Below are 13202 nucleotides of genomic sequence, written 5' to 3'. Positions count from 1 at the left end.
AGCATTCATGTGCCATCTCGTACTCTCGGCTTGTGGCTGGCATGGCAACTGGAGCATTGCCCACAGCAGTGTTCATTTTATTATAGCTGATTTGGGAAACAAAAGCAGCGTTCGGATCGGCTATTACTGCTTTAGATTTCACTTCTGGTCCATCTAGAGGGGCGGAATCTGTCACCTGATTAATGCCCAAGTAGCGGGCACAAACCAGAGCCTGGGAGCACGTGTACTTTTCTCTGAAACGCTCTGGCAAAGCAAGAGAATACTCTGCATGTGCTACAATGTGTGCAAATATTGACTATATGAAATCTGGACTGTATTACTGCCATATAGAATACACTTATAAAGGAAAGGTAAAATTGGCCAGTACACGTGAGCTGACCAGCCACGCCAAGGTGACCTTTCTTTGAAGAGACCTAGATCTAATAGTTATTAAACATGTCTCTCTAAGGCCTCATTCAGACTTCGTGTTGCAGACTTTCATGGATTCAACGCGTACCCAATATAATCTATATATGTGCTATTCACATGTCCGTGGTTGTTCACCACCTCCAATAGTATACTACAAAAATAAAAAACTGACCAGCACCTCCAAACATAATAAAGCATGTAATGCAAGCTGTTAGGATCCAGCACTAATTAAATGCAGCATTAGTGGTCTCTTAGCACCTTCATTTTATAATTATATTCCGTATATCCGCACTGCAGTTCTAATTTCATATAGTCAATGCTTGCATACATATTAGCGCTTACAGAGTGCTGCTGTATTCTTTTGTGTATTATGCAGTCATGGCACCTTGCCCCTGTTCACACTTGCGATTTTGTTCAGAAGTCCTGGTCAGTTGTTTTTTTTTCACGAGGAAATACAGTAAGGGTATGTGCACACGGTGCGGCTTTGCTGCGGATCCGCAGCAGATTTTATCGCGCAGAAACGCTGCAGATCCGCACTGTGATGTACAGTACAATGTTAAAGGGAAAAAAAAGATGTGCAGACAGTGCGGAAAAATCAGTGCGGAATTGCTGCGGATTTCAAAGAAGTGCATGTCTCTTCTTTTGTGCGGATCTGCAGCATTTCTGCACCCCTCCATGTTAAAAATCCGCAGTGGCAAAATCCGCAGCAATTCCGCATAAAAACCGCGGCTGCGGATTCTGCCAGGAGCTGCGGATTTTGTGCAGAAAATTCTGCACCTCTTTTCTTACGTGTGCACATAGCCTTAGAGGATTGGGCGGGAGACCTGACTAGTCCAGCGCCAGTCTAGGTGATTGACAGGTCTCTCCCATGTCTACTCATAGGGGAAACCTGTCATTTGCCTGGAGTGGTGAGGGAAGAAGCCAGCAGGATCTTCTAACTACATTTTCTCTGAATACCTGAAGCATTTCAGAGCAAACGATACCCGCAGCCGGGCTCTGATTCATGCTGCTGTGGTTTGGGCAGCATGAAGCAACTGCTAGGTTCCCTTTATAGCACGACTCCAGCATTTGTTTGTTTCTCTGCCCGAGTGACATCAATAATGTACGTCCTGGCATGTAGTAGGATACTTAGCAGTCGCCGGCTGCTGCTGTTCTTAGCGCCTTGGCAGTCATCTTCTGATGGCTCCTGTGTTTACTGGGCGTGCTGGAAATTGCTGTGAAATCTATAGGCACCTGCAGACGTCTGGCGATTTCAGCCCGATATTGGACCAAAATGTACCGACCCAAACCTCATAGAAATACATGAGCTGCCATGCTGGGGTTGGGAGACGTGCGGCCAGTACACGCATTAGTCGTCCGTGCTCCGGCAGATTGCCCCGGGTGTCTGAATAAGCCCTAAATCTAAGGCTAGGTTCACAATCTGTTTAGTGCATATGCTAACGGAATGCGCTAACGCAAATGTTCCAAAAGGGATTGCGTTTAGTGATCCCGCTAGCGAAGATGCCCGATCTGCGCTAGCGAGAAACGGACCTCAAACGTTGCAGACAGCGTTCGAGGTCCATCAGAAAATAACGGGACATCGCTAACGCATGCCAAAAATGGCATATGTTAGCGATGCGTTAGATACATTGCGGTCAATGGGTGCGCCAAAGGATCCGTTAAATAGCGTTAGTGGCGCCATGTAACGGATTCCGTCAGCGGACACCCACTAACGCAATGTGAACCCAGCCTAAAAGAGAGCCAGAACGAGGCCCCCATAGACGTACACTGAGAGATTGCAACCATTACCTCTGACTGCCGGTCAGATAGGAGCTGCGCTCCCAACAGGGCGCAATGGCACCGTCACAGAGAAGAGCAAAGATGGCTGCTAGGAAGTCTACAAGTGGGCTAGTGGTTAGCACTGTTACTTGGCAGAGCTGGGGTTCTGGGTTCTACTCCCACCAAGGACAACATCCTCGAGTGGGATACAGTCTGTATGTTCTCCTCATGTTTGCGCGGTTTCCTCCCACATTGCAAGACATACTGATATTATACTTTACACCGTCGGATCACCTGACCAATGTGCTTTTTGCCCGGTTGAGAGGTGGTCGCCATCATGGCTCCACGTGCAGACCTTTGGCAGCCAGCTACCTTACCAACGCTTGATCACCAATTCTCAGTACGGCAATGTATAATACATTACACTAGTGCAAAATCACGCGTGACCCCACACTGACAGGCTCGGTATCGGTAACAATGCAGCGCGCAGCGCACAGCACACAACTCTGCAGAGTCACGTGAGCAGTGCACTCACTGTCATCCATAGCCGGTCAGTGGGGGAAAGGCAATGTGCTGACGGACCGTGAGTGGCAGCTTTCAGGGCGGAAGTTACGTCACGTGTCAGCGAGCAAACATGGCGGCGTCCATGCTGAGATTCGGGACATCTGTGGGACGGAAAGTGATAAGCGGCGTGACAAGCAGGGCACAGGTATGGTGACGATGATGTGCGGTAGGGGATGTGGTGATAAACAGGGCACAGGTAGGGGATGTTGTGACAAGCAGGGCGCAGGTAGGGTGACGGTGATGTGCGGTAGGGGATGTGGCGACAAGCTGGGCACAGGTAGGGTGACGATGATGTCAGGCGGTAGGAGATGTGGTGACAAGCAGGGCACAGATAGGGGATGTGGTGATAAACAGGGCACAGGTAGGGGATGTGGTGATAAACAGGGCACAGGTAGGGTGACGATGATGTCAGGCGGTAGGGGATGTGGTGACAAGCAGGACACAGGTAGGGGATGTTGTGACAAGCAGGGCGCAGGTAGGGTGACGGTGATGTGCGGTAGGGGATGTGGTGACAAGCTGGGCACAGGTATGGTGACGATAATGCCAGGCGGTAGGAGATGTGGCGACAAGCAGGGCGCAGGTAGGGTGACGATGATGTCAGGCGGTAGGGGATGTGGTGACAAGCTGGGCACAGGTATGGTGACGATGATGTCAGGCGGTAGGAGATGTGGTGACAAGCAGGGCACAGATAGGGGATGTGGTGATAAACAGGGCGCAGGTAGGGGATGTGGTGATAAACAGGGCACAGGTAGGGTGACGATGATGTCAGGCGGTAGGGTATGTGGTGACAAGCAGGGCACAGGTAGGGGATGTGGTGATAAACAGGGCACAGGTAGGGGATGTGGTGATAAACAGGGCACAGGTAGGGTGACGATGATGTCAGGCGGTAGGAGATGTGGTGACAAGCAGGGCACAGATAGGGGATGTGGTGATAAACAGGGCACAGGTAGGGGATGTGGTGATAAACAGGGCACAGGTAGGGTGACGATGATGTCAGGCGGTAGGAGATGTGGTGACAAGCAGGGCACAGGTAGGGGATGTGGTGATAAACAGGGCACAGGTAGGGGATGTGGTGATAAACAGGGCACAGGTAGGGTGACGATGATGTCAGGCGGTAGGGGATGTGGTGACAAGCAGGGCACAGGTAGGGGATGTGGTGATAAACAGGGCACAGGTAGGGGATGTGATAAGCAGGGCACAGGTAGGGGATGTTGTGACAAGCAGGGCACAGGTAGGGTGACGATGATGTCAGGCGGTAGGGGATGTGGTGACAAGCAGGACACAGGTAGGGGATGTTGTGACAAGCAGGGCGCAGGTAGGGTGACGGTGATGTGCGGTAGGGGATGTGGTGACAAGCTGGGCACAGGTATGGTGACGATAATGCCAGGCGGTAGGAGATGTGGCGACAAGCAGGGCGCAGGTAGGGTGACGATGATGTCAGGCGGTAGGGGATGTGGTGACAAGCTGGGCACAGGTATGGTGACGATGATGTCAGGCGGTAGGAGATGTGGTGACAAGCAGGGCACAGATAGGGGATGTGGTGATAAACAGGGCACAGGTAGGGGATGTGGTGATAAACAGGGCACAGGTAGGGTGACGATGATGTCAGGCGGTAGGGGATGTGGTGACAAGCAGGGCACAGGTAGGGGATGTGATAAGCAGGGCACAGGTAGGGGGTGTTGTGACAAGCAGGGCGCAGGTAGGGTGACGGTGATGTGCGGTAGGGGATGTGGTGACAAGCTGGGCACAGGTATGGTGACGATGATGCCAGGCGGTAGGAGATGTGGCGACAAGCAGGGCGCAGGTAGGGTGACGATGATGTCAGGCGGTAGGGGATGTGGTGACAAGCTGGGCACAGGTATGGTGACGATGATGTCAGGCGGTAGGAGATGTGGTGACAAGCAGGGCATAGGTAGGGTGACTATGATGTCAGGCGGTAGGGGATGTGGTGACAAGCAGGGCACAGGTAGGGTGACGATGATGTCAGGCGGTAGGAGATGTGGTGACAAGCAGGGCACAGGTAGTGGATGTGGTGACAAGCAGGGCGCAGGTAGGGTGACGATGATGTGCGGTAGGGGATGTGGTGACAAGCTGGGCACAGGTATGGTGACGATAATGCCAGGCGGTAGGAGATGTGGCGACAAGCAGGGCGCAGGTAGGGTGACGATGATGTCAGGCGGTAGGGGATGTGGTGACAAGCTGGGCACAGGTATGGTGACGATGATGTCAGGCGGTAGGAGATGTGGTGACAAGCAGGGCATAGGTAGGGTGACGATGATGTCAGGCGGTAGGGGATGTGGTGACAAGCAGGGCACAGGTAGGGTGACGATGATGTGCGTTAGTGGATGTGGTGACAAGCAGGGCACAGGTAGGGTGACGATGATGTCAGGCGGTAGGGGATGTGGTGACAAGCTGGGCACAGGTATGGTGACGATAATGCCAGGCGGTAGGAGATGTGGCGACAAGCAGGGCGCAGCTAGGGTGACGATGATGTCAGGCTGTAGGGGATGTGGTGACAAGCTGGGCACAGGTATGGTGACGATGATGTCAGGCCGTAGGAGATGTGGTGACAAGCAGGGCATAGGTAGGGTGACGATGATGTCAGGCGGTAGGGCATGTGGCGACAAGCAGTGCACAGGTAGGGTGACGATGATGTCAGGCGGTAGGAGATGTGGTGACAAGCAGGGCACAGGTAGGGTGACGATGATGTCAGGCGGTAGGAGATGTGGTGACAAGCAGGACACAGGTAGGGGATGTTGTGACAAGCAGGGCGCAGGTAGGGTGACGGTGATGTGCGGTAGGGGATGTGGTGACAAGCTGGGCACAGGTATGGTGACGATAATGCCAGGCGGTAGGAGATGTGGCGACAAGCAGGGCGCAGGTAGGGTGACGATGATGTCAGGCGGTAGGGGATGTGGTGACAAGCTGGGCACAGGTATGGTGACGATGATGTCAGGCGGTAGGAGATGTGGTGACAAGCAGGGCACAGATAGGGGATGTGGTGATAAACAGGGCGCAGGTAGGGGATGTGGTGATAAACAGGGCACAGGTAGGGTGACGATGATGTCAGGCGGTAGGGTATGTGGTGACAAGCAGGGCACAGGTAGGGGATGTGGTGATAAACAGGGCACAGGTAGGGGATGTGGTGATAAACAGGGCACAGGTAGGGTGACGATGATGTCAGGCGGTAGGAGATGTGGTGACAAGCAGGGCACAGATAGGGGATGTGGTGATAAACAGGGCACAGGTAGGGGATGTGGTGATAAACAGGGCACAGGTAGGGTGACGATGATGTCAGGCGGTAGGAGATGTGGTGACAAGCAGGGCACAGGTAGGGGATGTGGTGATAAACAGGGCACAGGTAGGGGATGTGGTGATAAACAGGGCACAGGTAGGGTGACGATGATGTCAGGCGGTAGGGGATGTGGTGACAAGCAGGGCACAGGTAGGGGATGTGGTGATAAACAGGGCACAGGTAGGGGATGTGATAAGCAGGGCACAGGTAGGGGATGTTGTGACAAGCAGGGCACAGGTAGGGTGACGATGATGTCAGGCGGTAGGGGATGTGGTGACAAGCAGGACACAGGTAGGGGATGTTGTGACAAGCAGGGCGCAGGTAGGGTGACGGTGATGTGCGGTAGGGGATGTGGTGACAAGCTGGGCACAGGTATGGTGACGATAATGCCAGGCGGTAGGAGATGTGGCGACAAGCAGGGCGCAGGTAGGGTGACGATGATGTCAGGCGGTAGGGGATGTGGTGACAAGCAGGGCACAGATAGGGGATGTGGTGATAAACAGGGCACAGGTAGGGGATGTGGTGATAAACAGGGCACAGGTAGGGTGACGATGATGTCAGGCGGTAGGGGATGTGGTGACAAGCAGGGCACAGGTAGGGGATGTGATAAGCAGGGCACAGGTAGGGGGTGTTGTGACAAGCAGGGCGCAGGTAGGGTGACGGTGATGTGCGGTAGGGGATGTGGTGACAAGCTGGGCACAGGTATGGTGACGATGATGCCAGGCGGTAGGAGATGTGGCGACAAGCAGGGCGCAGGTAGGGTGACGATGATGTCAGGCGGTAGGGGATGTGGTGACAAGCTGGGCACAGGTATGGTGACGATGATGTCAGGCGGTAGGAGATGTGGTGACAAGCAGGGCATAGGTAGGGTGACTATGATGTCAGGCGGTAGGGGATGTGGTGACAAGCAGGGCACAGGTAGGGTGACGATGATGTCAGGCGGTAGGAGATGTGGTGACAAGCAGGGCACAGGTAGTGGATGTGGTGACAAGCAGGGCGCAGGTAGGGTGACGATGATGTGCGGTAGGGGATGTGGTGACAAGCTGGGCACAGGTATGGTGACGATAATGCCAGGCGGTAGGAGATGTGGCGACAAGCAGGGCGCAGGTAGGGTGACGATGATGTCAGGCGGTAGGGGATGTGGTGACAAGCTGGGCACAGGTATGGTGACGATGATGTCAGGCGGTAGGAGATGTGGTGACAAGCAGGGCATAGGTAGGGTGACGATGATGTCAGGCGGTAGGGGATGTGGTGACAAGCAGGGCACAGGTAGGGTGACGATGATGTGCGTTAGTGGATGTGGTGACAAGCAGGGCACAGGTAGGGTGACGATGATGTCAGGCGGTAGGGGATGTGGTGACAAGCTGGGCACAGGTATGGTGACGATAATGCCAGGCGGTAGGAGATGTGGCGACAAGCAGGGCGCAGCTAGGGTGACGATGATGTCAGGCTGTAGGGGATGTGGTGACAAGCTGGGCACAGGTATGGTGACGATGATGTCAGGCGGTAGGAGATGTGGTGACAAGCAGGGCATAGGTAGGGTGACGATGATGTCAGGCGGTAGGGCATGTGGCGACAAGCAGTGCACAGGTAGGGTGACGATGATGTCAGGCGGTAGGAGATGTGGTGACAAGCAGGGCACAGGTAGGGTGACGATGATGTCAGGCGGTAGGAGATGTGGTGACAAGCAGGGCACAGGTAGGGGATGTGGTGACAAGCAGGGCACAGGTAGGGTGACGATGATGTGCGGTAGGGGATGTGGTGACAAGCTGGGCACAGGTATGGTGACGATAATGCCAGGCGGTAGGAGATGTGGCGACAAGCAGGGCGCAGGTAGGGTGACGATGATGTCAGGCGGTAGGGGATGTGGTGACAAGCTGGGCACAGGTATGGTGACGATGATGTCAGGCGGTAGGAGATGTGGTGACAAGCAGCGCATAGGTAGGGTGACGATGATGTGCGGTAGGGGATGTGGTGACAAGCAGGGCACAGGTAGGGTGACGATGGTAGGGGATGTGGTGACAAGCTGGGCACAGATAGGGTGACGATGATGTGCGGTAGGGGATGTGGTGACAAGCTGGGCACAGGTAGGGTGACGATGATGTCAGGCGGTAGGAGATGTGGTGACAAGCAGGGCACAGGTAGGGGATGTTGTGACAAGCAGGGCACAGGTAGGGTGACGATGATGTGCGGTACGGGATGTGGTGATAAACAGGGCACAGGTAGGGGATGTTGTGACAAGCAGGGCGCAGGTAGGGTGACGGTGATGTGCGGTAGGGGATGTGGTGACAAGCTGGGCACAGGTATGGTGACGATAATGCCAGGCGGTAGGAGATGTGGCGACAAGCAGGGCGCAGGTAGGGTGACGATGATGTCAGGCGGTAGGGGATGTGGTGACAAGCTGGGCACAGGTATGGTGACGATGATGTCAGGCGGTAGGAGATGTGGTGACAAGCAGGACACAGGTAGGGGATGTTGTGACAAGCAGGGCGCAGGTAGGGTGACGGTGATGTGCGGTAGGGGATGTGGTGACAAGCTGGGTACAGGTATGGTGACGATAATGCCAGGCGGTAGGAGATGTGGCGACAAGCAGGGCGCAGGTAGGGTGACGATGATGTCAGGCGGTAGGGGATGTGGTGACAAGCTGGGCACAGGTATGGTGACGATGATGTCAGGCGGTAGGAGATGTGGTGACAAGCAGGGCACAGATAGGGGATGTGGTGATAAACAGGGCACAGGTAGGGGATGTGGTGATAAACAGGGCACAGGTAGGGTGACGATGATGTCAGGCGGTAGGGGATGTGGTGACAAGCAGGGCACAGGTAGGGGATGTGGTGATAAACAGGGCACAGGTAGGGGATGTGATAAGCAGGGCACAGGTAGGGGATGTTGTGACAAGCAGGGCGCAGGTAGGGTGACGGTGATGTGCGGTAGGGGATGTGGTGACAAGCTGGGCACAGGTATGGTGACGATGATGCCAGGCGGTAGGAGATGTGGCGACAAGCAGGGCGCAGGTAGGGTGACGATGATGTCAGGCGGTAGGGGATGTGGTGACAAGCTGGGCACAGGTATGGTGACGATGATGTCAGGCGGTAGGAGATGTGGTGACAAGCAGGGCATAGGTAGGGTGACGATGATGTCAGGCGGTAGGGGATGTGGTGACAAGCAGGGCACAGGTAGGGTGACGATGATGTCAGGCGGTAGGAGATGTGGTGACAAGCAGGGCACAGGTAGTGGATGTGGTGACAAGCAGGGCGCAGGTAGGGTGACGATGATGTGCGGTAGGGGATGTGGTGACAAGCTGGGCACAGGTATGGTGACGATAATGCCAGGCGGTAGGAGATGTGGCGACAAGCAGGGCGCAGGTAGGGTGACGATGATGTCAGGCGGTAGGGGATGTGGTGACAAGCTGGGCACAGGTATGGTGACGATGATGTCAGGCGGTAGGAGATGTGGTGACAAGCAGGGCATAGGTAGGGTGACGATGATGTCAGGCGGTAGGGGATGTGGTGACAAGCAGGGCACAGGTAGGGTGACGATGATGTGCGTTAGTGGATGTGGTGACAAGCAGGGCACAGGTAGGGTGACGATGATGTCAGGCGGTAGGGGATGTGGTGACAAGCTGGGCACAGGTATGGTGACGATAATGCCAGGCGGTAGGAGATGTGGCGACAAGCAGGGCACAGCTAGGGTGACGATGATGTCAGGCGGTAGGGGATGTGGTGACAAGCTGGGCACAGGTATGGTGACGATGATGTCAGGCCGTAGGAGATGTGGTGACAAGCAGGGCATAGGTAGGGTGACGATGATGTCAGGCGGTAGGGCATGTGGCGACAAGCAGTGCACAGGTAGGGTGACGATGATGTCAGGCGGTAGGAGATGTGGTGACAAGCAGGGCACAGGTAGGGTGACGATGATGTCAGGCGGTAGGAGATGTGGTGACAAGCAGGGCACAGGTAGGGGATGTGGTGACAAGCAGGGCACAGGTAGGGTGACAATGATGTGCGGTAGGGGATGTGGTGACAAGCTGGGCACAGGTATGGTGACGATAATGCCAGGCGGTAGGAGATGTGGCGACAAGCAGGGCGCAGGTAGGGTGACGATGATGTCAGGCGGTAGGGGATGTGGTGACAAGCTGGGCACAGGTATGGTGACGATGATGTCAGGCGGTAGGAGATGTGGTGACAAGCAGCGCATAGGTAGGGTGACGATGATGTGCGGTAGGGGATGTGGTGACAAGCAGGGCACAGGTAGGGTGACGATGGTAGGGGATGTGGTGACAAGCTGGGCACAGATAGGGTGACGATGATGTGCGGTAGGGGATGTGGTGACAAGCTGGGCACAGGTAGGGTGACGATGATGTCAGGCGGTAGGAGATGTGGTGACAAGCAGGGCACAGGTAGGGGATGTTGTGACAAGCAGGGCGCAGGTAGGGTGACGGTGATGTGCGGTAGGGGATGTGGTGACAAGCTGGGCACAGGTATGGTGACGATAATGCCAGGCGGTAGGAGATGTGGCGACAAGCAGGGCGCAGGTAGGGTGACGATGATGTCAGGCGGTAGGGGATGTGGTGACAAGCTGGGCACAGGTATGGTGACGATGATGTCAGGCGGTAGGAGATGTGGTGACAAGCAGGGCACAGATAGGGGATGTGGTGATAAACAGGGCACAGGTAGGGGATGTGGTGATAAACAGGGCACAGGTAGGGGATGTGGTGATAAACAGGGCACAGGTAGGGTGACGATGATGTCAGGCGGTAGGGGATGTGGTGACAAGCAGGGCACAGGTAGGGGATGTGATAAGCAGGGCACAAGTAGGGGATGTTGTGACAAGCAGGGCGCAGGTAGGGTGACGGTGATGTGCGGTAGGGGATGTGGTGATAAGCTGGGCACAGGTATGGTGACGATAATGCCAGGCGGTAGGAGATGTGGCGACAAGCAGGGTGCAGGTAGGGTGACGATGATGTCAGGCGGTAGGGGATGTGGTGACAAGCTGGGCACAGGTATGGTGACGATGATGTCAGGCGGTAGGGGATGTGGTGACAAGCTGGGCACAGGTATGGTGACGATAATGCCAGGCGGTAGGAGATGTGGCGACAAGCTGGGCACAGGTATGGTGACGATGATGTCAGGCGGTAGGAGATGTGGTGACAAGCAGGGCACAGATAGGGGATGTGGTGATAAACAGGGCACAGGTAGGGGATGTGGTGATAAACAGGGCACAGGTAGGGTGACGATGATGTCAGGCGGTAGGGGATGTGGTGACAAGCAGGACACAGGTAGGGGATGTTGTGACAAGCAGGGCGCAGGTAGGGTGACGGTGATGTGCGGTAGGGGATGTGGTGACAAGCTGGGCACAGGTATGGTGACGATAATGCCAGGCGGTAGGAGATGTGGCGACAAGCAGGGCGCAGGTAGGGTGACGATGATGTCAGGCGGTAGGGGATGTGGTGACAAGCTGGGCACAGGTATGGTGACGATGATGTCAGGCGGTAGGAGATGTGGTGACAAGCAGGGCACAGATAGGGGATGTGGTGATAAACAGGGCACAGGTAGGGGATGTGATAAGCAGGGCGCAGGTAGGGTGACGATGATGTCAGGCGGTAGGGGATGTGGTGACAAGCTGGGCACAGGTATGGTGACGATGATGTCAGGCGGTAGGAGATGTGGTGACAAGCAGGGCACAGATAGGGGATGTGGTGATAAACAGGGCACAGGTAGGGGATGTGATAAGCAGGGCACAGGTAGGGTGACGATGATGTCAGGCGGTAGGGGATGTGGTGACAAGCAGGGCACAGGTAGGGGATGTGGTGATAAACAGGGCACAGGTAGGGGATGTGATAAGCAGGGCACAGGTAGGGGATGTTGTGACAAGCAGGGCGCAGGTAGGGTGACGGTGATGTGCGGTAGGGGATGTGGTGACAAGCTGGGCACAGGTATGGTGACGATGATGCCAGGCGGTAGTAGATGTGGCGACAAGCAGGGCGCAGGTAGGGTGACGATGATGTCAGGCGGTAGGGGATGTGGTGACAAGCTGGGCACAGGTATGGTGACGATGATGTCAGGCGGTAGGAGATGTGGTGACAAGCAGGGCATAGGTAGGGTGACGATGATGTCAGGCGGTAGGGGATGTGGTGACAAGCAGGGCACAGGTAGGGTGACGATGATGTCAGGCGGTAGGAGATGTGGTGACAAGCAGGGCACAGGTAGGGGATGTGGTGACAAGCAGGGCGCAGGTAGGGTGACGATGATGTGCGGTAGGGGATGTGGTGACAAGCTGGGCACAGGTATGGTGACGATAATGCCAGGCGGTAGGAGATGTGGCGACAAGCAGGGCGCAGGTAGGGTGACGATGATGTCAGGCGGTAGGGGATGTGGTGACAAGCTGGGCACAGGTATGGTGACGATGATGTCAGGCGGTAGGAGATGTGGTGACAAGCAGGGCATAGGTAGGGTGACGATGATGTCAGGCGGTAGGGGATGTGGTGACAAGCAGGGCACAGGTAGGGTGACGATGATGTGCGTTAGTGGATGTGGTGACAAGCAGGGCACAGGTAGGGTGACGATGATGTCAGGCGGTAGGGGATGTGGTGACAAGCTGGGCACAGGTATGGTGACGATAATGCCAGGCGGTAGGAGATGTGGCGACAAGCAGGGCGCAGCTAGGGTGACGATGATGTCAGGCGGTAGGGGATGTGGTGACAAGCTGGGCACAGGTATGGTGACGATGATGTCAGGCCGTAGGAGATGTGGTGACAAGCAGGGCATAGGTAGGGTGACGATGATGTCAGGCGGTAGGGCATGTGGCGACAAGCAGTGCACAGGTAGGGTGACGATGATGTCAGGCGGTAGGAGATGTGGTGACAAGCAGGGCACAGGTAGGGTGACGATGATGTCAGGCGGTAGGAGATGTGGTGACAAGCAGGGCACAGGTAGGGGATGTGGTGACAAGCAGGGCGCAGGTAGGGTGACGATGATGTGCGGTAGGGGATGTGGTGACAAGCTGGGCACAGGTATGGTGACGATAATGCCAGGCGGTAGGAGATGTGGCGACAAGCAGGGCGCAGGTAGGGTGACGATGATGTCAGGCGGTAGGGGATGTGGTGACAAGCTGGACACAGGTATGGTGACGATGATGTCAGGCGGTAGGAGATGTGGTGACGATGATGTGCGGTAGG

General features: G+C 55.5%; 1 protein-coding gene across 1 annotated transcript in view; it reads left to right on the top strand.

Moving 5' to 3' along the window:
- The first annotated feature begins 2773 nt into the window (after positions 1 to 2773).
- PMPCB (peptidase, mitochondrial processing subunit beta) overlaps positions 2774 to 13202 on the top strand; it is a 71762-nt gene continuing 61333 nt past the window's right edge. Inside the window, exon 1 of the mRNA XM_069765115.1 lies at positions 2774 to 2875. Coding sequence (XP_069621216.1) covers positions 2801 to 2875 — 75 coding nt within the window. The 5' untranslated portion in view covers positions 2774 to 2800. The remainder of the gene's footprint in view (positions 2876 to 13202) is intronic.

This window comes from Ranitomeya imitator, chromosome 4 (assembly GCF_032444005.1).
Source record: "Ranitomeya imitator isolate aRanImi1 chromosome 4, aRanImi1.pri, whole genome shotgun sequence".
Taxonomy (NCBI): Eukaryota; Metazoa; Chordata; class Amphibia; order Anura; family Dendrobatidae; genus Ranitomeya; species Ranitomeya imitator.
This window is presented reverse-complemented; position numbering and strand designations above follow the sequence as displayed.